The sequence below is a fragment of the Suncus etruscus genome, chromosome 11, assembly GCF_024139225.1.
Source record: "Suncus etruscus isolate mSunEtr1 chromosome 11, mSunEtr1.pri.cur, whole genome shotgun sequence".
Taxonomy (NCBI): Eukaryota; Metazoa; Chordata; class Mammalia; order Eulipotyphla; family Soricidae; genus Suncus; species Suncus etruscus.
Genome location: NC_064858.1, coordinates 38,770,000 through 38,793,273, shown reverse-complemented (window position 1 = coordinate 38,793,273; position 23,274 = coordinate 38,770,000). Strand labels below are relative to the sequence as shown.

The window sequence follows — 23,274 nt, the reverse complement described above, 5'->3', positions numbered from 1 at the left end:
AAGTTTCCCTCAAATCCCAAGATCTACATCAATTTCATTCACAAATAAAAAATGAAATTCTTTAATAGTATAGATAATTTGACACTTAATAGGTATTGAATGAAGAATTAGAAAAATATAAACCAGGGAGAATGGAGATATTAAAGCAATGTGTTATTGTTGATGGCTGTTTCTGGGACTATATCCAGCAGTACTGAGTTGGGACATATGTGGCACAGAGATCAAACCCAGATCCACATTCTTCCATACGTCTTCCAAGTGCTGTAGCATTTGAATCACTTATTCATCACTCATTTAAGCATTTTCATCTTGACTCTAAGAGTCAGGTATATTCCAGAAGAACAAAAGTTATTTAATTTTTAAACATTTTATTCTTACTAGTCAGAATGACTACTGGTCATTTATTTGGTCTTTTTTCTAACCCCCTTATTATAATATAAAAGGTATGAAAATTGGAAGCATGTTTATCTTGCTCAATTTCTGGACTTGCTTATTATGTTTCTTTCTTCAATGAATGTTGAGAAGATAAAACAAAATGGTCAATATTGTAGCAATGGAAGTTTAGTCAGAAATTAAAACTATCTGTCCAGTGTCATCACCACCACATCCTGTGTGGTTTTAGATGGGCACTACCTGAATAAATTTAGACTATCTTTGAACTTCCTATACGTTTTTGGTACATTGTAGTCAGGAGGAATAAGCAAGGCTTAGGCTATTCCCATTTTGATTTTTCTTTTATGGGGTGAGGAATATATCTAAGGGAATGGAGACTGAAAATGGCTATATGACACTGAAAAGCAAGACTCGCTTCAAATCTGAGAAGAGATCTAAAGGTATGACTATTATTTTCCTTAATTTAATCATTCACTTTAAAATTACATTTTTGAAACTAAAGAATAGAACAGGTAGGGGCATGACTTGCACCCCGTGAGCCAATTTTGATCTCTGATACCCCATATGGTCTCTGAGTCACACCAATAATAATCCCTGAGTACCCGAGTACAGAGCTAGGAGTGAACACTAGTGAAAACAAGCAAAAATAAGTATATGAGAATGTAGCAATCTCTAGTAATTTTCTTGTACTTGAATAATTTCAATTTGGGGATTTTTAAATGGTCAGAAATTGTCTAAAACACAGCCCAGGTTCAAAGCAATGCAGATAAGATGAAATATGGTCTCCGCCAGGTTGTAACATGAGCAAACTATAACTCTCAAGTAAAAAGTTGAAAGTAGTAATTTTACATAAATTATTCCACCTACAAAACAAAGAAATCATAGAAGCAATGCTTTGGATATGACATCTTTATGAAGGTCCTGATTCTACTGCAAATAACTTAGTGGTGATGGTAAAAGTAGGAGTCTTAGGGCTTTAATGTTTTGCAGCACAGAATTTACCTTTAAATACATGCATATCTGTGTTTTAGTGGTCATTAAAAAGCCATGAGATTATAGGCCTAGACCATGGAAATGAGAAATAGGAAAAATAAAAGTAAGCATTAAATATTACATTTGGCTGCTATATGAGTCAAGTCAGTTTTTTGGTTGTTGTTGTTTGTTTTTTGGGGCCACAGCCTGTGACGCTCAAGGGTTACTCCTGGCTATGTGCTCAGAAATTACTCCTGGCTTGGGGGACCATATGGGATGCCAGGGGATCAAACTGCGGTCCTCCCTAGGTTAGTGCATGCAAGGCAGATACCCTACGGCTTATGCCACTGCTCTGGCCCTCAAGTCGTTTTTTTAATAGATAAGTCTACAAATCAACATACATTATGATCTTGCATAAAGTCAGCCTAAATTAAATGCCAAAGTACGTTTGTAGAGTAGTATCACCTAAACAGAGAAGAAATTGGCTAGAAATTTAGAATTTCTGGTGATAGCTTAAGGACTGCTCTTTTGGACTCTAGTCGAGCACCTTCATTTTTAATCTGTATGTATCCAGCATTGTGCTGTTAAAAACAAAAATTGAAAGGGCCCGGAGAGATAGCACAGCGGCATTTGCCTTGCAAGCAGCCGATCCAGGACCAAAGGTAGTTGGTTCAAATCCCGGTGTCCCATATGGTCCCCCGTGCCTGCCAGGAGCTATTTCTGAGCAGACAGCCAGGAGTAACCCCTGAGCACCGCTGGGTGTGGCCCAAAAAATACAACAAAAAAAAATTGAAAGTTGGACCAGAGTGATAACTCAAGGTAGGGCTTTTGCTTTACACGTGGCTGAAACAGGATGAACCTGAGTTTGATTCCTGTGTCCCATAAGCCAGGAGTGATTTCTGAGCACACAGCCAAGAGTAATCCCTGAGTATCACTGGGTATAGGCCAAAAACAAAAACAAAAAAACTTGAAAGGGAAGTGAAACAGAAGAAGATGGACAAACATTGCATAAATACAGAAGAATAACAGGAGGGTGGAAAACAGGGGATCAATGAATGGGACACCCATATCTTTTAAATTACTTTACTATACAATAAATTATGAAAAGACAAAATAAATATAATTATCACATCTTCATGGGTCACAATCTATCACAGTCTATCAATCTATCATTATAGGAAATAAAATATTTAATGAACAAATGACTTTACTGTAATAAAAACTAGGATGACCTTAAGATTTAATGTAGTATATAATCGAATCCTACTTCCATAGACTCAGTGTGCAGCCTTCAACAATCACAAAACTTATCTTCTTCAACCTGAATACTTTTAATAATAAAACAATCTATTTTGTTTTGTGATATTGCTACATAGATGTTTCACTTTTAAATTCCCTTATGATTTATAATCACAATATAATAGTCAGGCAAATAATAATATATAAAATATAAAATAGACATGTAAATGAAAAATCATTTCTATTTGAATTATGAACAAAGAAAGATCGGGTTGGGAGCAACCTACGCTATAAAATTCTGTGAATTTTTTCACTTGACATTAATTTGATTCTAGTTCCTGGGTTTGATTCTAATTTGATTCTAATTCCTGATTAGTAAGGAATCTATTACTCAGCTTATAATGGTATTTATGTTTACATAAGAAATTCTTCCCATTACAAAACTACTGTCATGTGAAGATGAGACAGTCCTATGTTGTTTTACTCTGTCTTGACAAAAGAAAAAAATCACTCTCTTGACTCAAGGCAGGATAGTGATTAAATTTTATTAAGAAAAAGCAAAGAAAAAAAATCATATATATCAGTTAATGTCTCTAGTAGGCAGACTCAAGAAATGAAAGACATGGGGCTAGAGCGATGGCACAAGTGGTAGGGCGTTCGCCTTCCATGCGATAATGTAGGACAGACCGCTGTTGGATCCCCTGGTGTTCCCCCTTATGGTCCCCTAAGCCAGGTGCGATTTCTAAGTGCATAGCCAGGAGTAACCACCGGGTGTGGCCCAAAGACCAAAAAAAAAAAAAAAAAAAAGAAAAAGAAAGACTTTAAAGGCACAGTGGGGATTTTTATTAGACCATTCTTCCTCTGCACATGAATTCCCGCTGTGAATTGCTTCCTAGATCAGAAGTCCTGGAATACTTTGGTCTTAGCTCTTAATTAGCAGTAGTAAATAACCTCTACAGTACACCCCTCAGAAGGCACTGTCTCTAATAAACTTAGTGTTCAGTTGAGCATTCATGGACCTAGAGATCCCACACAACGGGGCTTTAGCATCTGCTCTCACACATACATTGATTATGCTACTATTAAATGCATTATTTATGTAAAATATTCACGCTGGTACAAGTTTTTGTTTTGTTTTGTTTTAAAGAAGGGCTGGAAAGATACTGCAAGATTTATGGTCCTTGTCTCTTCATTTGGATCTCTGGCATGATATACAGTCACAATATGTCTATCATCAGCTCTATCAGGAATGCTCTCTGAACACAGAGCCTGGAGTAAGTTCTGAGCAGGCTGAGTTGTGAATCCAAAAAAAGTTAATATAATGTGAAGAGAATTTAACAACTCAATTTTTCTGGTCTTTTTTAAAAATATTATAATAAGTTTTATTTTGACCAAAGTGGAATACATCTTTCACAGTAATATTTTAGGTACATATTAATATTGAATCAGTGGATTCCCATCACCAAGCTTGTCCTCCCTCCACCCCCCGTTCCCAGCATGCATCCAATATCCCCCTCTTTTACCCCCTGGGCTGCTAGTATAAATGGCCCCCTCTGTGTCTAGCTTGTTGTAGATTGGGTATCTATTCTTTTGTCGTTGGCTTTGGATTTGGGTTTAAGTCCGATCATTTTTATTACTACTTAGTGATCATACAACTGTTTGGTCTTGGTACCCTCCATTATTTCCCCCTCAATTTGAGATGCGGAGCAAGATGGTTCAAGTTTTATGGTTCTATTTGAAGAAAAGAAAAGCAATAAAATGGGGTAAAATTCAAACAAGCTGAAAATGGGTGGAGTCCTTGGAGGCTTTCAACATCAGTTTGAGGGAAGAAAAAGAAAAAGGAAGAGAAACACTACAACAATACAAAAAAAATTAAACAAAAAATCCAGTGAGCAGTACAGCATTAAAGACAAGCACCACATAATAACCACGGTCCTGAAGTAAAAACAAAATAGAGAGCAAAAAAAAAAAAATGAAAACAACAATAACAAATCCAAAAACCAAAAAAAATAAATAAATAAACAAATAAAAAATTATTTTGTGCTGCTTTTTTTTTTTCTTTTCCGCAAAGGCACAGAAAATATTGGAGAAATTAGAGAGGGAATTCTCTTGACCTAAGAGATACAGGGTTTCTCCTCCCTTGAAGTATACTGTCATGGAATAACAACTCAATTTAATGTTATCAAAATCATAAGCAAATAATCATCAAAGCTACTCAGTCATATTTTAATTAACAATAATGTTTTAGACTTGCCACTGTCCAGGATTTTACAACACTATTATGAAAAATTAAAATAAAAATTTAATTAAAATTAATGATAAGTTTCTCTCAAATTTGGTTTATTAAGCCATCGTAAATTTTTTTATTTTTTTGGTTTTGGGCCACATCCGACAGAGCTCAGGAGTTACTCCTGGCTCTAGTCTCAGTAATCACTCCTGGAAGGCTCAGGGACCATATGGGATGCCGGGATTTAAACCACTGTCCTTCTGCATGCAAGGCAAACTCCTACCTCCGTCTTATCTCTCTGGCCCCCAAGTCATCGTAAATTATATCACATTTTAAATGTCATACTATCATACATAAGGGACAAAACTTATCTCTGTAATTAAAAATGGAAAACATTTCTTTAACAAATTGAAATTTTTTTAGTTTAGGTGCTAAAGTTACAATATTTAAGTCTGTAGTATTGATGTAGGAAGTAACTGCTTAACACCTGCACCAAAGTGCTTACAACTTTCCACACTGTCTTATGCTACCTCTGTTTGGTAAATGTATTTAAAGTGAACAATCATGAAGCTAAAATTCACAAACAGAACAATCTGAACGTTTCAGATTTCTCCTGGAGTCTGCACTGCTATAGTTTTGTGCTTATGTGTGGATGCCTTGGAATCTTTATCGTCTTGGTGACACTCATTGGCCTGATGTTTCAGAGTAAGTGTATTTATTCCTTTTCCTTTTTCAGATGATACATATTGATCCAAAATTTTACTATTGCTAACATCAGTTCTATATTTTTGTCCCAAATTACTAAATGTAATTAGTCAGCCATATAAATAATAATATAGTGTCATTGTAAATAAAAAAAACACAGTCAAATTATTTAGTATCAAAATATCAAACTATTACCACATAAATTACAATTTATTCTATAGATTTTCTGGTGGAAAAATTCCAGTTAAAGGTTACTATCTTTTATTTAAATAATATATTTAATTTTTTATAGACAGTACTATGTGCTTACTGTTAATGTATTGAGAGACAATAATTTAATATATGTACTTGTTTTTTTTTTGTTTTTGTTTTGGGGCCACACCCGATAATGCTCAGGGGTTACTCCTGGCTATGTGCTCAAAAATTGCTCCTGCCTCGGGGAACCATATGGGACACTAGGGATCGAACCCAGGTCCATCCTGGGCAGCCGCATGCAAGGCAAATGCCCTACCACTGTGCTATCACTCTGGCCCCTGTACATGTTATTTTTTTTTAAAAAAGTACTTCCTTGAAAAGTGAAATGGATTTCTTTATGCTTTCTTTCACCAGGGTATTTAATGTGTGTATTCTTTAGTGATCATTCTATTATTCTTGTTTTAACTTTAATCTCGATGATTCATACAAATATTTGTGAGTTCCAGGTGTATATTGTTCCAACACCAATTCCTTCAACAGTATCCACTACCTTCACCAATGTCCATTATTCCCCTTGTAATTATTCTTTTTTAAAACAACTGGATTTTATAAATATTATATATAATGCAGACAAGGACAGATTAACTGGGGATCTATGAGAGGAGTCATTTCAGTGTAGGTGGCTTTAAAGCACTATCTCAAAGGGAGTGGGAGAAGCTATGGAGAAGCTTTTATATTGGACAAATAAGTTGTTTCTGTTTTTTTTAATATAGGAAAAGAAATCTTAGAAGATTCTAAGATTAGTCATATTTTGTTTTGTTTTGTTTTGTTTTGTTTTTTTGGCCACACCCGGTGAAGCTCAGAGGTTACTCCTGGCTGTCTGCTCAGAAATAGCTCCTGGCAGGCACGGGGGACCATATGGGACACTGGGATTCGAACCAACCACCTTTGGTCCTGGATCGGCTGCTTGCAAGGCAAACGCCGCTGTGCTATCTCTCCGGGCCCAGATCAGTCATATTTTTAATGCGTGCACTTCCTCTGTACTTTGCTTAGGCTTCTAACTGAAATTTTTGGCTAATTATATCCTTCATAGTTTGCCCACCCTCGTATAGAAATAAATTAATAATATAACATCTGCATTTATTTAGCATCTAATATTAGATAACAATATTAGTTTTTCATTATTGCTCTAGGAAGCATTATTTCAAATTATACAGTAATCTTACAAAATTCACTGTCATAATAATCATTAATTTTTGCGGGGTCCTAGAGTCCCCCGGAGGGGCCCGGCCAGCGGGGAAACGGCTTGGAGGCTCTTGGACTTCCGCACTCTTATTTTGCTGAGTTAAAAGAACAACCACACCTGTAAAAAATCTGAGAGAGGTTAGTAAAGAAGACCCCAGGCGAAGTTCCGATCAGAGGCAAAATTTATTGGGTTCAGCAACTCTTATATAGAGGAGGAGAAATGGGCAGGAAAAAGAACATGTCAATCATACTTTTTGGCGGGAAGGTTTTTAGAACAAAGGGCAGTAAAATATTCAGAAGGGATGGAGACCTTATGTCTCCAAGGTGGGATCTGCAGCCGTTTATCTGGGCTAACATCAGTTTGTGAAGGGGGGCAGGTTTTTGAAGGTAGCTATTAACTCCGGAAAGAAGCTAAAGGGAGTGGTCTAGATCTGGAGTTAGCATTGGGGGTGTTCACTTTCTCTTTGGCTTCAAAGAAAAAATCTCCTTCAGCTGTGAAATACCTTTCCTGTTAGTCCAACAGCTTACAGCAAAATCAGCAGATGGGCAGCCTTAAGTAAAGGCTGCATAAAAGACAGAAGACAGAAAAATTGATCCTCTGACAGGATACTGTCTCCAACATCTCCCCCTTTCTCTTCTAATAAAAGAAGGAAAGTCGTGCGTGGGTGGAAGACCCTGTCTTAGGCGTGCAGGGTTTGACCAGGTCGGACATGGCCATCAGCCACATTTAAAATGATGGCTACGGACGCGGTGGGTGTGCACGGAGGTCCGAATTATACGCCGTAGCCTTTTGGGGCCATGCCCTAACTGGGACCCTACTAATCCCGTCATAGGCATCTCCACAGCCGTGAGCACAAAGACCGGAGCGAACTCCGTCTGTTAGCTATGCGCTCAATCTCCTGGAAACTTAGTGGCTGGAAGGGCGGCTTGGTGACTATAGCCAAGTTTTCACAGGAAACACGTGGGGCTAGTTGGCAGTGAACCTGAACAGAGGTTTTTTCCTTATCATCTGCCAGATTTTTAACAAGGTTCGTGAGTTTGCGTAGAGCCCATGGGCCAAGGGAAAGGAGCAGCATGAGGCTAATGAGGGGTCCCAAAACAGTGGACAGTATTGTGTGAAGCCAAGGAGAAGAGAAAAACCAGCCCTGGTACCAACTTTGTTCTTGATTAAAATGGCTCAGAAATTCTTTCATACCATCACCAATGTGTTGAACACTGTACAACATTGTTCCTTAAGGGCTACACAGATTCCCCCTTCCTAAAAAAAAAGAAAAATACCAAATTAAACCACAGTGGTTAGCTGCACTATGTTTGCTAGGGAGACAATAGTGTGCTTTAAGTATTGTAAACTTATTGTAAGTTTGAAACATTTGTAACAACAGTTATATTTAAGGCAGTAACAGATTTTTAAGTATGAACCAATGAATAAATTATTGTGCTTACACCGGTAGCACCCAGGCCTATGAATAAGGCTAGGGTGAGAGCAGGTTTGACAGGTAAGTTAGGCATTAAAACAATGAAAACACAGTAGTTTTAGGACTGAAAAAACAAATGTGAAACAATGGGGGAGATAAACCAGTGAAACAGGCAAGAAACGTTAAATTGGGGGCAATTATGAACTGAAAGGAGGAATTAATGACAAGAATTTGATTACAATTTTCAATAGGGGGAATTATATTGGGTACCAAAAGGCAAAGTTCAAGTTTTACCACCTGTTCCAAGGTGATGCTGAAGTGAGGCTTGGGGCTGGATCGCAGAGCGAAGGGGTCAGAGACAGGCAGGGGGTTACCAAAGCAGAAGGGCGGTTGAGATGAATAGCAGATAGGCAGGGTCAGTGATGGTGGAGGCGTTGACCATCTGCAGGATGAGGTTCGAGGTGGGTGAATAGCAGGTACCGAAGGCGTCTGCGTTTGGACGGAGGGCGGAAGCGTTGATCATGACAAGGATGAGCTGAGAAGAGGAGGGGTGTCCGGAGGACAGCATGGGCAGCAAAGGGTGAAGAGAAGGAACCAGAGGTGTCATCGTCTTGCAAGGGAGAGTGAAGTGGAGCAAACAAATTAATGAAGCCTTGGTGCGAAGGGGGTGGTTGGTGGCAGTGGGCATCAAGGACAGCCAGGCAGAGTACCAATTTCAGCATTTTCTTTAGGCAGAGTTAGTTAGAAACAGGTCCGGCAGGAATGGTGGGCTAGCAGGGGGTGACAGGCTGTTTTGAAGTGGGTGAAGATAGGACTGCAGGAAGCTGTAGGAGGTCTATAAGAAAACAACTTGGCAGGAGGTAAAATGATTATTTTTGAATGCCACAGGAATGCATTTTGAAACCTTTAAACTGAACTTAAATGATTTCTTTTAAACTTTTTAGTTATTATTTTAAAGCTAGATGCTTCTTTCTCTAGCCAAATTTGGCCTTATTCTATTGGCCTTAACTACACATAGCAGAAAAACTGGGGATTGCAAAGTCCAGAAATTCTCCAGGAAAAAGTTATTCCTGATGGCCATTTGAGAAATTTTTGGGGTTTACCATCCCCTATCTTTTTTGCCATGCTGATAGAACAAAGCTAGCTTAGCACAGGATTTTTGGCAGGATTTCACAGTTTATAGATGACGAGACTAAGCCAGGTAAAAAAATTAATTGAAATTTTAAAAATGGATAAGGCTATAAAAATTGTATTTATTATGAAATGCAAAAATAACAAAGAAACAGACAGAACAAACAACACGAAACACAACATTGTGGCCACTTTCACGCATAACACACACACATGAACAGACAAGAGGATTTATTTAAAAAATGCATTGGAAAAATTGACAAGCGCTTTTAAATATTTAGCCAGCATGTTTGTAAAAAATTGTTAACATAGCTGGAGTGGAACTGCTGAAAATAAATTTTAAGGTTTAGCTTTAACACAAAACATTTTTAAAACAATTTTAATTTGAAGTTTCAAACATGAAGTAAGATGTTAGCAGTTAAAATTTTTGTTAAGTAAAATGGTTAGTGAATGCTGTAGCAGGAGTTTTCACTGTGAAGTATATTATTTGCTGTAAAGGAACAGGTTTGTTATAAATTGGTTTTACAGTAGAATAGTAAGACAGCTGTAATAAAGTGTTAAAATTTTTATGATTAAACATGAGAGCATGAACTATGATTATTAAAGGTATAAAAATTGACTTAAAAAACAAGCAACTGTTTTTACTATGAAGACTTAAAGTGAATAATTTGTAAAAAATATTAGATACCAAATTAACAAGATGTTTAGACATTATAAAATATAGTTAAAGGCATTTGATGTATTTTTACACTTAGAGCTGAAGACCAAATTATATTTAACACTTGTTAATTTGCTTATAAAATTTAGGTACCTTTATAATGCTAATTAACAATATTATTTTAAAAAAGGCTAACCACAACATGAACAGAGACAATTTAAGATTAAACTTGGAAAATGCAAAATTATGTTTACTTACCTTTGAGTTTAAAATCAGGCTTGAAATTAAGAAAAAGGACAAAGCTACTTAAGGTTTAATTTTATGAACATTAATTTATGAACAAATTTATTTAGTTAGTTATTACACTGTTTTTGTTTTTAAAATGGCTTTTATGCCACTGTTTGAACTATTTAATTGCCTTTAAGGTTTAGACTATTTGGTTTAAGTTTTTTTTTTTTTTTTATGTTTTGCACTTAGGTACAGAGAAACTTACAGTTTTAAAAACAGGTACAAAGTATTGCCACACATACGTGACCTTTGCATAGGTTAAAGAACTTTTTATGACATTTTGTAACACATTTAAGACTTTTTAATTTTACCAACTGTGGCCTTTATATTTAGAAAAACATTTGAACTTAGGCATCCCAACTCAGGAAAAAGGAACATTTGTAGCACCAGAGAGACAATTATAAAAGCCTGAGGGAAGATAGGCATTTGTATAGTAAGGGATGGGAGGTTTTCGCCCTGCTCGCTGAATTTTGCTGAAGCGGCCGCATGGCCAAGAGGGGGGGGGGGGGGAGTAGCAAAAGTTTGTTGCCACGTGTGGAACCGGGTTTAAGCTGGGATTTGGAAAATGGGCGCTGTCCCTTTAAGGTGAAGCCAGCGATGAGCTCAGAGATTAGAATCTGTGCTTGCTTGCTGGAAGGAAAGATTTTACTGCGGAGAAAAAGTTAACTTTGCAAGAGTTCAGCTTTTCAGCGTGAGAGACAGCGCCGCCCCCAATAGATTTCAAGCAGGAGAGCGTGTAAGGGGCTGGGGTTACACGGCTTGAAACAACTGTGAGGCTTTTTTTAATTAAAGACTTTGCTTTGTAGCAATTGCCGGCTAAGGAGGGGAGTAAAAACTTTGACGGAGCAAGGACGGAGCTGAGGCAGGCTATGGCAGGGTAGGAGAAACGCCAGGGAGATTTTTAAAGGCAGCTTTTAGTTTTGCAGCGACAGAAAAGCTGGAGGCAAGGTTAGGAGAGATGGTATAGGGTGTGAGCATTTTGTTTTTCTGAATCAGAGTTGGAATCTGGAAGTGGAACTGTGGCTGCGGCGGAGGTAGAACCAGCATTAATAGTTTGCAGCTACGAGTGCTTTTTTGCTCCCCCGCACTTTGCCCCGCGGGGGGCTGAGGGGGGTGCAGGCGTAGAGAAGGGAGTGGCGGCGGGGGTTAGCACTTTGGAGAGTGACTCAGGCACAGAGCTGCTGACAGGCTGGGCCCTGGAAAAAGTGTGTTGTTTCTATAAGAGCTTAGAGACTAGGATTTTTGCCCGCCCGCCGGCTAGAGATTAACAGCGCTGGGGGGAAAGCGGCGGAATTTTCGCCCGCCCGCCGGGGAGAGCTTGCTCAGAGAAAAAAGCAGCGGCTTTAACAGGATTAGCACAGAGGTTGAAGCGGCAGAAGTGAAGATGAAGGGTTAAAGGAGGGAGGGAACTGAGAGATTTAAAGCGACAGGAACCTGAAAACTAGATTTTTGGCAAACATCATAAACAAAACATTAAGAAATTACAAATAACGTGACACCCATGGTAGCGAGTTCAATGGGTATTTTTGGCAAACATCATGAACAAAACATTAAGAAATTATAAATATCTTTTTTGGTAACCTCTACGTGTCTGTTTTTTAATTCAGACTGTATCTCTTTAATGAATTTAAGCTCGGTACTTAGCGTGACACCCATGGCGTATCCACTGGGTGAAGCCCCCAAAAGCCAATTAAGGGGCGGCGAGGGGGACGACGAAAATACTGCAGTTTATTTTGATCAAGGGCTGACTGTTTATACGCTTACCTTGATGAGGTCCTTTTTTGCGTTTTACAAAACAGCTCCGGACTCGCCCGGCTCTCTTGGTCGTCCGAGTGTGGTGGTCTTCGAGCCCCGCGTTGGGCGCCAAAATGCGGGGTCCTAGAGTCCCCCGGAGGGGCCCGGCCAGCGGGGAAATGGCTTGGAGGCTCTTGGACTTCCGCACTCTTATTTTGCTGAGTTAAAAGAACAACCACACCTGTAAAAAATCTGAGAGAGGTTAGTAAAGAAGACCCCAGGCGAAGTTCCGATCAGAGGCAAAATTTATTGGGTTCAGCAACTCTTATATAGAGGAGGAGAAATGGGCAGGAAAAAGAACATGTCAATCATACTTTTTGGCGGGAAGGTTTTTAGAACAAAGGGCAGTAAAATATTCAGAAGGGATGGAGACCTTATGTCTCCAAGGTGGGATCTGCAGCCGCTTATCTGGGCTAACATCAGTTTGTGAAGGGGGCAGGTTTTTGAAGGTAGCTATTAACTCCGGAAAGAAGCTAAAGGGAGTGGTCTAGATCTGGAGTTAGCATTGGGGGTGTTCACTTTCTCTTTGGCTTCAAAGAAAAAATCTCCTTCAGCTGTGAAATACCTTTCCTGTTAGTCCAACAGCTTACAGCAAAATCAGCAGATGGGCAGCCTTAAGTAAAGGCTGCATAAAAGACAGAAGACAGAAAAATTGATCCTCTGACAGGATACTGTCTCCAACAAATTTTTTTTAAAAAATCTTAAAGATGTAGGGGAAACTAAGTTTTTAACAGACACCAAGTATCTTTGTGACTCAGTTTTATCCCCTATAAAATAAAAGCAAAATCATTCCATAATTGTTGCAATAATCATTTATAACTAAAGGAAAAATAATAAATCAATAGAATTTAACACAGGAATAAAATATAGTAGGTAACATGTTTCTTTATAGTGATCTTTACAATTCTAATAGAGAAATTCTCATCAAATGTTAACACAACATGGAAAAAACATGATCCTAAATCCTAAAAAGTTACATAAAGAATTAGGTGTGGAGTCAAAAAAACTTTGTGGATGGAGCAGATACCTTGCACGGTTGTGCACATGAAACTGATTTCCAGTATTGCATATCCTGGGCTCAGATTTAACTGAGGTGGTTGAAACTATGAGTCGACCTATAGTAATGAGTCAGAGACTAGAGAAGAGTCTATTCTTCCAGGTTCAAAATTACTGGAAGTGGCCACTAGGTTGAGACCTGCTTGTGAGATCACTGTATTAAAATAGAGTCCTATCTTTCCCCCAAAAGAAACAAATTAAACTCATCTCTCCCCCAAGAGATAGGCAAATTGGCATTATATTTTTAAATGCACATTTAAGACACCATTATAGTAAAACTTTAAAGTAATGAGAAAACTTGCTTTTAACTTCTTGCAATTAATTTAGCCATTTAATTTTTTCATGTACTTTTTTGAAGCAAGAAAGCTTTTATTGGAACTTACTTAGAAATATGTGAGGGGAGATTAAGGAAGAAGTACCTATTCAAGAAAGAACACAGGCTTCTCCAGAATGAAGATAAGCAAAGAGACACAGAGACAAACAGAAAAAATTATATGACCAAAGGAGTATTCTGTTTTGAAGTGCAAGCCACCAGGCATTCTATAAAAACAAAGCAAAGAGAGAAGTGATTTAATTTAGAATGAGTAGTAATGTGTAGTTTGGCTTTCTAAAAGGCCTGACTGCAACTGTACATGAAAAGTGGACCACTGCACTTTAACCACTCAAACTAATGGTATGTCTTCATAAATGGTTTTTTGGGGGAAGACCACATTACAGTAGCATCAGCAAACAATTTAAGTAGCAGAGGAAGAAGACTGGGACAAAAGCACTTAAGTCAGAGGAATTAAGGTTCTGTTAGCTGATAAATAACAGAAGAGATCCAGATAGTCTTTTGCAGCTGGCTTTTCGCAGGAAGAAGGGATTATTATTGTGCAAGGTTCTTTTGAGGTCCTTGTTGAAGAAGGCTTCAGGACTATGGGGACAGAGTCTCTAAGAGGTGACTCAACCTGATCCAATCCACACCTCATTAAATCATTTGTTAGAGATATTTTAACAAGATTGCCAGTTAATTTTCATTTAGGATTAAATATACATAGTCAATTTGTTATCTGTTATTACCTTTTGCATACCTACTTATCCTGATATCCTAATATGAAGATGTTCATATGTAAAATTCTACTTGTACTACATATTTACTTTGATCACTATTTCCCTAATGTTGCATACATATGCATGTTGGTTAATCTCAATAGCTCCATACTTAGTGTAATATCTATGTATCTAATGTTTAAATTGATCATAATCATTATAATATCAATATATGTAACTGAAGCTAGACCTAGAAAATATATTTTGGGAATATATCAGCTGTTTATGGCTCCTGAAAGCAACTTATTCAGTCTATATGTAAGCAGCCTTTAAGTAATGAAATTAGCTGCAGAAGAAACTAAATAGAATAAAAAAGGAGATGGGGGAGGCATCTGTAACAAGAAATATTCTCAATTTACAATTAATGTTTATTAATGAAAACAAAATTTAGTTAGAATTGTTGTTACTATTCAAAGAAGTAAAAGCAAGTATGATATAAGACATTAAATTTGGAGGACAGGAGTAGAATCTAGAATCATATAGTAGAAAAAAGGGATTTAAAATTTTATGACATCTATTTTTGTGTTAAACATTTTATTCTAATATTCATGCTGTTATTTATTTTTAAAGGCTTATCAAATGTTTCCTTTGTGCTAACTAAGGGTAAAAATATGAATTTCTACCAGACCGAGAATACCAATAGTCTAAAAGGTAATATTTTTTATTATATGTAATGTACAGATAATTGAATCAGGAGATTAAATTTGATGGTAATATTAATTGATCTAATTAAATAGGAATTGAGTTAATTTCCAAGAAGGATATAATAAATGAATCAAAACATTTAGCACACATTAATCAGTTGTGATGGTCAATCAATGTTATTTGTCAGTTTGGCTAGATTACATATGATTTCCAGACATTTGGTTAAACATCAGTTTCGTGTAGATATTTTATAGCTGAGATCAGCATATTGAAGTTAGTAGGCTTTGAGTGAAGTAGATTACCTTTTATCATGATCTTTTATCCTAATTTAAAATTCTAAGAGAAATAAAAAAAATTGAAGTATCAGAGTTAGAGGGAATTCAGCTTCCAGTCCTAAACTCATACTTTAGTCTCTAGTCAGAATGTAGAAAAGGCTTGGTCATGTAAAATAGAGTCCTGTGCTTCCCCCTTCCCTCCCCAGCAAAATCTCACTAACATGTCAATTGGAAGCAATTTGGCACAATAATAATCACCTGGACTTCAGAGCTTGAAAACTTTAACCTTTATTGTTATCTGTTGCATGACTGCTGAATTACTGAATGTCAGTGTGAATCACTATTGCATTTGTAAATTTGTGATGATAAGAATATCTACTTAATAAGATTTTACTTCTTGGGGCCGGAGAGATAGCATGGAGGTAAGGCATTTGCTTTTCATGCAGAAGGTCATTGGTTCGAATCCCAGCATCCCATATGGTCCTCTGAGCCTGCCAGGAGCAATTTCTGACCAAAGAGCCAGGGGTAACCCCTGAGCACTGCTGGGTGTCCAGGGGTAACCCCTGAGCACTGCTGGGTGTGACCCAAAAACCAGTAAAAAAAGAAAGAAAAGATTATACTTCTTATAGTTTGAGATTTTGAACTGAAAATATAAGTAAAAATGTATATACATATAAATATCTTATTATTTATTCTTTTTGTTTTGAAGCCACAGCTAATAGTGGTCAGGTGTTAACTCTGATATGGTGCTTGAGATTCATTCAAAGTGCTTGAGGGACAGGGGTTGACCCCAGAGCTCCAACATATAAAGCATGTGCTTCAGCTTATTTCTCTGTCTTATTTATTGTTTTTTTATTTTAATTACTTTATTTATTTCATTGTGATTTAAAAAGTTATTCACAGTTGGTTTATTCACACTCTGGGTTCCCAGAGTCCATCCTATGCCAACCCCAATCCTCTACCCAGCCTACAATCATAAGTTACCTTTTGAAGTTTGGTTGTTAAATTTTGGGTCTTGTTATTAATTTAAAACAGTTATCAATACATAATATTTTACTTAAAATGTTAAAATATCACTTATTTTTATTTACTATTGATTTTTGAAAAGAAAGTGAGTTATAGTTGTATAGAATTTATCATATTCATGATCTTTATAAATTATAAACATTTTGTATTTTAAATTTTATATTTTAAAATATTTTCATATTTTGAATTTTATATTTTGAAATTTTCTCCATGGTTCCATTTAACTCATTTTGTTTTTTTAAGTTTGTCTTATAATTAAACTTGTGTTGAATGCATAGAAATCTGCCTAGACCATAAATATGTATTTATTATTATTATTATTATAAGCATCTGAAGTAGTGATTGATAAGTAGTATTTTGGGGACACACCCTGTGACACTCAGGAGTTACTCCTGGCTATGTGCTCAGAAATTGCTCCTGGCTTGGGGGACCATATGAGATGCCGGGTATGGAACCAAGATCCGTCTTGAATCGGCCGAGTGCAAGGCAATTAATGAAGGTATCTCATTCTGTTCTTCTTATAAGGCTAAAAGTTAATTATAAAAATTAGCAGGCAAAAATCAGTTAATCGCATTTGATAACATGTAAATTTTCTGTTGATGACATATAACTAATGCTATTTTTATGTTTCCTTCAGAAAAAAATTATTCATGCCCAAAAACATGGTTATTGAACCAAAGGAAATGTTACTGGTTTTTAACTTCTCCTAAAACCTGGAACAAGAGTCAATATGATTGTATAAGTCTATATTCACATTTGCTGGTGATTCAAACTTGGAGCGAGCTGGTAAGAGATTTAAACAAAGCTCTTGGTGTACCAGGAAAAATAACTACATGCAGGGAAGTAAGTGTGTGTGTTAGTTGTGGTTAGTCATGGTAGGATTAGGTATGGGAAAGAAGATGATATTCATAGTTTTATAAAATCATTAGTCATAATTTAATTACTGTTTATAAAAATAAAATACTTTTCAAAGAAATGATCATTTGCTATTTAATAATTTAATAATTAGTCCGTGCCTGGACTAATTACTTATAAAAGGTAGTTCATAATTTTTGTTTGTTTTTTTGTTAGTTTGTTTTTGGGCCACACCCAGTGATGCTCATAGGTTACTCTTGGCTATGCACTCAGAAATCACTCCTGGCTTGGGGAACCATATGGGATACCAGGGTTAGAACCCAGGTCCATCCTGGGTCAGCCACGTGCAAGGCAAACTCCCTACCACAGCACTATCACTCTGGCCCCAATTTTTTTAATTTTTAAAATTTATAATGACTAAATGTATAAATTCATCTGAAGGAGTTTATACAGGAGAATGTGAAACCTGGACACCCTGCTTGGATTGGATTGCATATTAGTGCAGTCCAAGGAAATCAATGGATATGGATAGATGAACATCCTTTTGTAGAACAAAATAGGTAAGTAGTTATTTGAGGGAGCGTGATGGTAATGGTACTGTTGTGTTAGCTTTAGAAATGTACTTTTAATTCAAGCAGTTTAAGCTTTCTTGCCTTTCAGTCATTTTATTTTTCTTGTTTTTCTTAATTTTTTATATCATTTATAATCTCTTTTTTCTTTCTCTATTAAAATATTCACTAATATAGAGAAATGATATTTATTATTATACCTATCACATTTTCAGTTTGTATATCTTGTAGAACAATTACCTATATAAGTTTGTCTGTTGAAACTTTACGTAATTCAGTCATTAAGATAAATGTGCTGAAGTCTACCCTTTATCTTTTAGTTTTCCAATAATTGGACCAACAAATAACATGAGTTGTGCTGTCATAACAGGAAGACAGGTATATTCTGAAGACTGTAACTCCAGGTTCATTGGCATTTGTCAGAAAGAAGCTGCCTAAGCAAAGGCCTGTTCACTTAAGTAAAGAAGTATGGATGTCAACAGATTGTATCATTTTTATAGAATGTAAAAACACTCATTTTTCTACAAATAAAAATGTTTACAAGTAAAACACATAAATAATGCTTTAAAATAAGCATTAGAAAATATTCTAACTTGTCTTTAAATAAGAAAATAATTTTTATGAATTCAATGTTTACTAAGAGTAGGTAACTATGAATTTAAAAAGAAAGTGGATGATGGACTAAAAAAATAGAAGAAGAAAAACTACAATCCTTTTTATTTTTAAGAAGTTGCTGGGGTGGGGCAGAATCCACCATAAGGTGCCAAAGGCCAGCTCGGTGGCTCTGATCAGCCCTGGGGACAGCAAAGCCTCGCTCAGCTCCTTTTCAATTGAGAGCATCTTAGGTCTGGACCAGAAGAAAGACTGTGTTCCTTCCATGAAACCTTACAGGCCCTGGGCAGACACCTGCAGCTCCTCAGGGAAAGATATTAACCTATGCCTACATGTCCCGAGTCTTTCTAAGGGAATCTCAGTCCCGTGTTCTGTGGCCCACTCAGTACCAGAAGAGAGAATTCTGAAATATGAAGATTGCTTCTTAGCCTCGGAAAGATTGTCTCTGAAAAGAAAGTTGAGCTGGTATCGAGGCCGAAGACCAAGAACTGCTTTTACACAAAACCAGATTGAAGTATTAGAAGATGTCTTTAGAGTAAACTGCTACCCTGGCATTGATATCAGAGAAGATTTATCTCAAAAATTGAATCTAGAGGAAGACAGGATCCAGATCTGGTTCCAAAATCGGCGTGCCAAGCTGAAAAGGTCCCATAGAGAATCACAATTTCTAATGGCAAAAAAACATTTCGACACAAATCTCCTGGAACAGAGAGAAAACTAAACAGTGAAATTATCTTCCAGTTGCAAACCATGAAGAATTAATTTTAAATGTGCTTTTCTTTTCTTTTAATCTAAGTATTGTCATTTTTCTAAAAAATATATTATCACAGTATGATACCTACTATACATGGGTTGTTTTAATGACAAAAATCTTTTCCTATATATTGTAATAAATATTTTCAGAACTTTAAAAAAAAAAAAGAAGTTGCTGGTCTGTTTTTTTTTTCTTTTTTCTTTTTTCCATAACTGATGGTTTTGATTCTTGGCTTATTCTGTGCTTATTCTTTTTTGTTATCTTGTTGATACTCCCTTATTGATTTTTGTTTCTGGTTTGTCTTGTTTTACTACCTCTTTCTTCTTTTTTCCCTTCCTTCTTCTAAATGAATATTTATAGACGAACTCCTCCTACTTTTTCTCTTTTTTTGTTTGCCTTTTTGTTTTCTTTTTTCTTTTTTTCCTTCTTCCCCCAGATGGTACCCAGGCCAGACAATGTTCATTTGGTGGAAATAAAAAATTGACCAGACATGAATAACAAATCCAAAGTCAGTGACAACAGAATTAATACCCAATCTACAACAAATTGTACAAGGAGGGAACAGTTGCATTAGCATTACGGGGGTAAAGGAGGGAGATGTGGGATGCATGCTGGGAACAGGGGTGGAGGGAGGACAACACTGGTCGTGGGAATGTCCCTCACTTATTGTCACTATGTGCTTCATATATTACTGTAAGAGAATTGTAATTCACTTCAACCACAATTAAAATTAAAAATCAATTAATTCAATTTATGTGTTTAAATTAATGCAATCACCGAATTAATGCTACAATAAAAAATAAATTATAAAATAAATCAAGTAAAAGTGAACTTAAATCAAATTTCAATTTATCTAACTAGATAGTATAAAATGGCATCTTAAGTTTATTAAAATTTTGTAGGTGACATGAAGCACAGCTTAAATAACACATTCTTAATACCTTACTGACAATGAGGCTGACAGTGCAGTGCCTGAGGACATACAGCTCAATGAGCCCTGCAGAGACATTGTTCTTAGGATAACTAGGAATCACCCAGCAGTGCCTGGGATCTCATATTTGTACCCACAGATATGTAGGGCATAAACCTTAATATTGTCATAGTATCACCAGGTCTTCCCTAACTTTTTTTTTCTTTTGCCCCCCAATTCACAATACAGACCAGGCAAAGGGTCTGTGTTGAGGTGTATATGGGGTGCATCTACTGTATCTCCTCTTTCTATACAGTCAGTGTAAAGAACACAGCCTGTGGCAAGAACTGGGAGGCCTTATCTTTTCTTTTTTATTTTTTTGATTTATATATCTATATAAAATCCTTCACCAGTGCAACATTCCCATGACGATCCCTGTGGTGAGCTTCATATGAAGCTCTTCCCTAACTTTTAAACTGTAAAGCCTTGTGAATAATTTCACATGTCACAATCCCGAAAGAAAAGGGGAAGTGGGTCTGAAGCAGTGCCGCCCTCAGGAAATAATCCAAAATGGGCTGGAGATATGAAACGTGGATCCGGGGACCTTTCCGTTATGTGGAACAAGAAATAAAACTGGCCAGGCTTCCGTATTTATTGAGAAATTAAGACCACTCCCATGGGTGGAGAATAATTTAAGGTGAAGAGTCTTTCTAGAAGTTTTTCCCATCTAAGTAGGTTTTTGATATGTACAGAGGAAGCCATCCATCTTTGTTTAGAGTAAAAACCGGTTATCTCAACAAGGCCTGGTTGGTCTATCAATATAAATCTCTTTAGATTTGTTTTTAAAAAACGGTAGTGCATCACAGTGTAACCTCAAAGGACCAGTTCCACTGATGCTTTGAGAACCGATCAATGAAAGACACAGTGACAGTGTACACGAAGAGGTTTATCAGTAATAAACCAGATGGTTGGAAGATGGCCAGAACAGATTCTTGTACTCAAAGAAGCCAATTTATTCACATCACATTCAGTGGCTTTTACAAAGACAACATTTTTAGAACAGGAAGATGGTGCCCAGTGGACATTAGGTAAGATTTCCTCATAAATTCATCTAGGGTACTATTTTTGTGGGGAAGACTTATCTAAAGGTCTGGGATGAAGTGGAAATGCAAGGACACTCTTGCCTAGATAAGTTTTCAATAGGTCTTTGAGTTGTTATCGCTACTTTATTTGGGCCTATGCAGTAGCAATTTCTTAAAATGTGCTGATGATGGGTAATTATGTCTTGAACTAAAAAAGCTTTTCAAATACCATATGCACTCGAGTATAAGTCAACCTGAGTATAAGATGACCTCCAAAATTTTAGCCTAAAAACTTGGAAAACTTAGTGACTCGAGTAAAAGCAGAGAAGGAAAATGCAGCAGCCACTGGTAGGTTAAATGTTTTTCAATATTTATTGCTAAAGAAAAACTGTAAACTTAACAACAATAACTTTAAAACTACACAAGTGGAGAAAACTGTAGCTTTTAAGAGGTAATCAAGTTAAATCACAAAGGTTAAAATCCTTCAAAGCTGGATTAATCCTCCTCATCATTTGTATGTCCAAACAGAGCTTCAGCTGTATCTGATATGAGGTTATCAGCATAGACATTGCCATCATTACTGATTTCGCAGGTATCATCATCACTGCTGTTGGTCTCATATAAAGTGCAGAATATTGTGGGTTAAATAGTTCAGTGGCATATAGTTAGAATCAGCCACCTAGCTCTTCAGCTCAGCCACGACTTGTAGTATACTACAAGCACAGCTGAAACACTGCTCCCTCCAGCAGACGGCAGATGATGACTGGAGACTACATGCATTTGATTTGGTTTGTGCACAGAGTCAAATAACCTGTATGACCCAAACATAAGCCGAGTTCTGGTTTATTGGCACAAATTTTGTGCCAAAAAATTTGGTTTATATTCGAGTATATAGGTAATTCACTCCACAATTTTAACTCCCTTAGAATTTGTTAGTACTCTATCTTTCACAGCAGAACAAAAGTAATTTTTACTTAGCACATCCTTTCCATTGTTTTTGAAGAAATATAATTATTTTTCAGATTTTTTTCTTCTATTAAGTTATCAATTTGTTGCAAATATACTTGAGATCAAGAAATCCGTTGGAACTCTGGAGCCCATCAGCATTGAGAAAAGCAAAGAATCCACTCCCACTGATTTCAAACCTGAAAATAAACAACTAAAATCAATTTAAGAACTACTCATAGCATAAATAAAACTTAATTAAGAATAGTGATTTTATTTTATTTTACTTTTTAATCTGAATGAGTGAGAGAAGTAGAATACCTGCCTTGTATACAGGCAAGGGTGGGGAAGGAGGGAGGGGGCATTGGTGGTGGGAATATTGCACTGGTGAAGGATGTGTTCTGTTTATGACTGAAACCCAACTACAATCATGCTTGTAATCATGGTGCTTAAATAAAGATTTTATTAAAAAAAAAAGAAAAAAAAAAGAATAGTGATTTTATTTTATATTTTTGGATTTGAAGTTATATTTGGCAGTCCTCTCAGTTTTCTTCAGACTTTATGGTTAGGGCCTTATACACTGAACTATATATATTTCTGGCCCTAAGAATAGTGATTTTAAATGCAGTCACCATTCTGTATTCCAGAATATCTTTCTTTAATCATTGTAATGTTCATTAATGCCAAAGAGTCTAAGTGTATTCCTTTTATTGATGACAAATATTTTCCTTTTTCCAATAAGAATCATTTGTTTTGTCTTATACATTTTAGTGCCATTTATTTAGTTCCAATTTTTATCTAGTGCTTTATGAAATATTAAGGCAGACATACATGGGTACTAAAAAATGTATAGCCCTTGTTTTCAGGAAAATAGTACTTCACCTTTTTTTAAGAAAATAGTCATAATTAGGAAATATCCTGTAATTATGAAGTATTATCTATGTTGGCAAAGTTGAAGACACTTGTCAAGTCTCTATTTTATTTTTGAAGGATGAGGTGGAAGGTAGATCACACTCAGCAGTACTCAGTGCAGTGAAAGTGCCTAGATGCCCTGTGCTACATCTCCTCCAGGTACAATATCTCTAACTCTTAAAGCAAAATACCTCTATTTCTTGGATATAGGTAGTTAGAAAAAGGTATTCTCATTAAATATGCTTTTGACCTGGAATTTGTCAAATTATGAACATGAATTAG

At 36.4% G+C, this 23,274-nt stretch overlaps 2 protein-coding genes and 1 non-coding gene across 3 annotated transcripts; 2 read left to right on the top strand and 1 right to left on the bottom strand.

Moving 5' to 3' along the window:
• Nucleotides 1–16,792: 16,792 nt before the first annotated feature.
• On the top strand, nucleotides 16,793–18,215 carry LOC126022876 (killer cell lectin-like receptor subfamily F member 2). The gene is made up of 4 exons (XM_049783904.1): nucleotides 16,793–16,799; nucleotides 16,991–17,139; nucleotides 17,650–17,768; nucleotides 18,098–18,215. Exons 1-4 carry the CDS (start codon nucleotides 16,793–16,795, stop codon nucleotides 18,213–18,215), a joined length of 393 nt encoding a protein of 130 aa, XP_049639861.1.
• Nucleotides 18,216–18,245: 30 nt separating this feature from the next.
• LOC126022875 (homeobox expressed in ES cells 1-like) lies at nucleotides 18,246–19,110 on the top strand. Its single transcript, XM_049783902.1, has 2 exons — nucleotides 18,246–18,262; nucleotides 18,525–19,110. Exons 1-2 carry the CDS (start codon nucleotides 18,246–18,248, stop codon nucleotides 19,108–19,110), a joined length of 603 nt encoding a protein of 200 aa, XP_049639859.1.
• A 1,167-nt stretch (nucleotides 19,111–20,277) lies between these two features.
• Nucleotides 20,278–20,410, bottom strand: LOC126023199 (small nucleolar RNA SNORA51). Its single transcript, XR_007500403.1, has one exon. It is a non-coding gene; the product is annotated as a small nucleolar RNA SNORA51 (small nucleolar RNA).
• Between the last annotated feature and the right edge of the window lie 2,864 nt (nucleotides 20,411–23,274).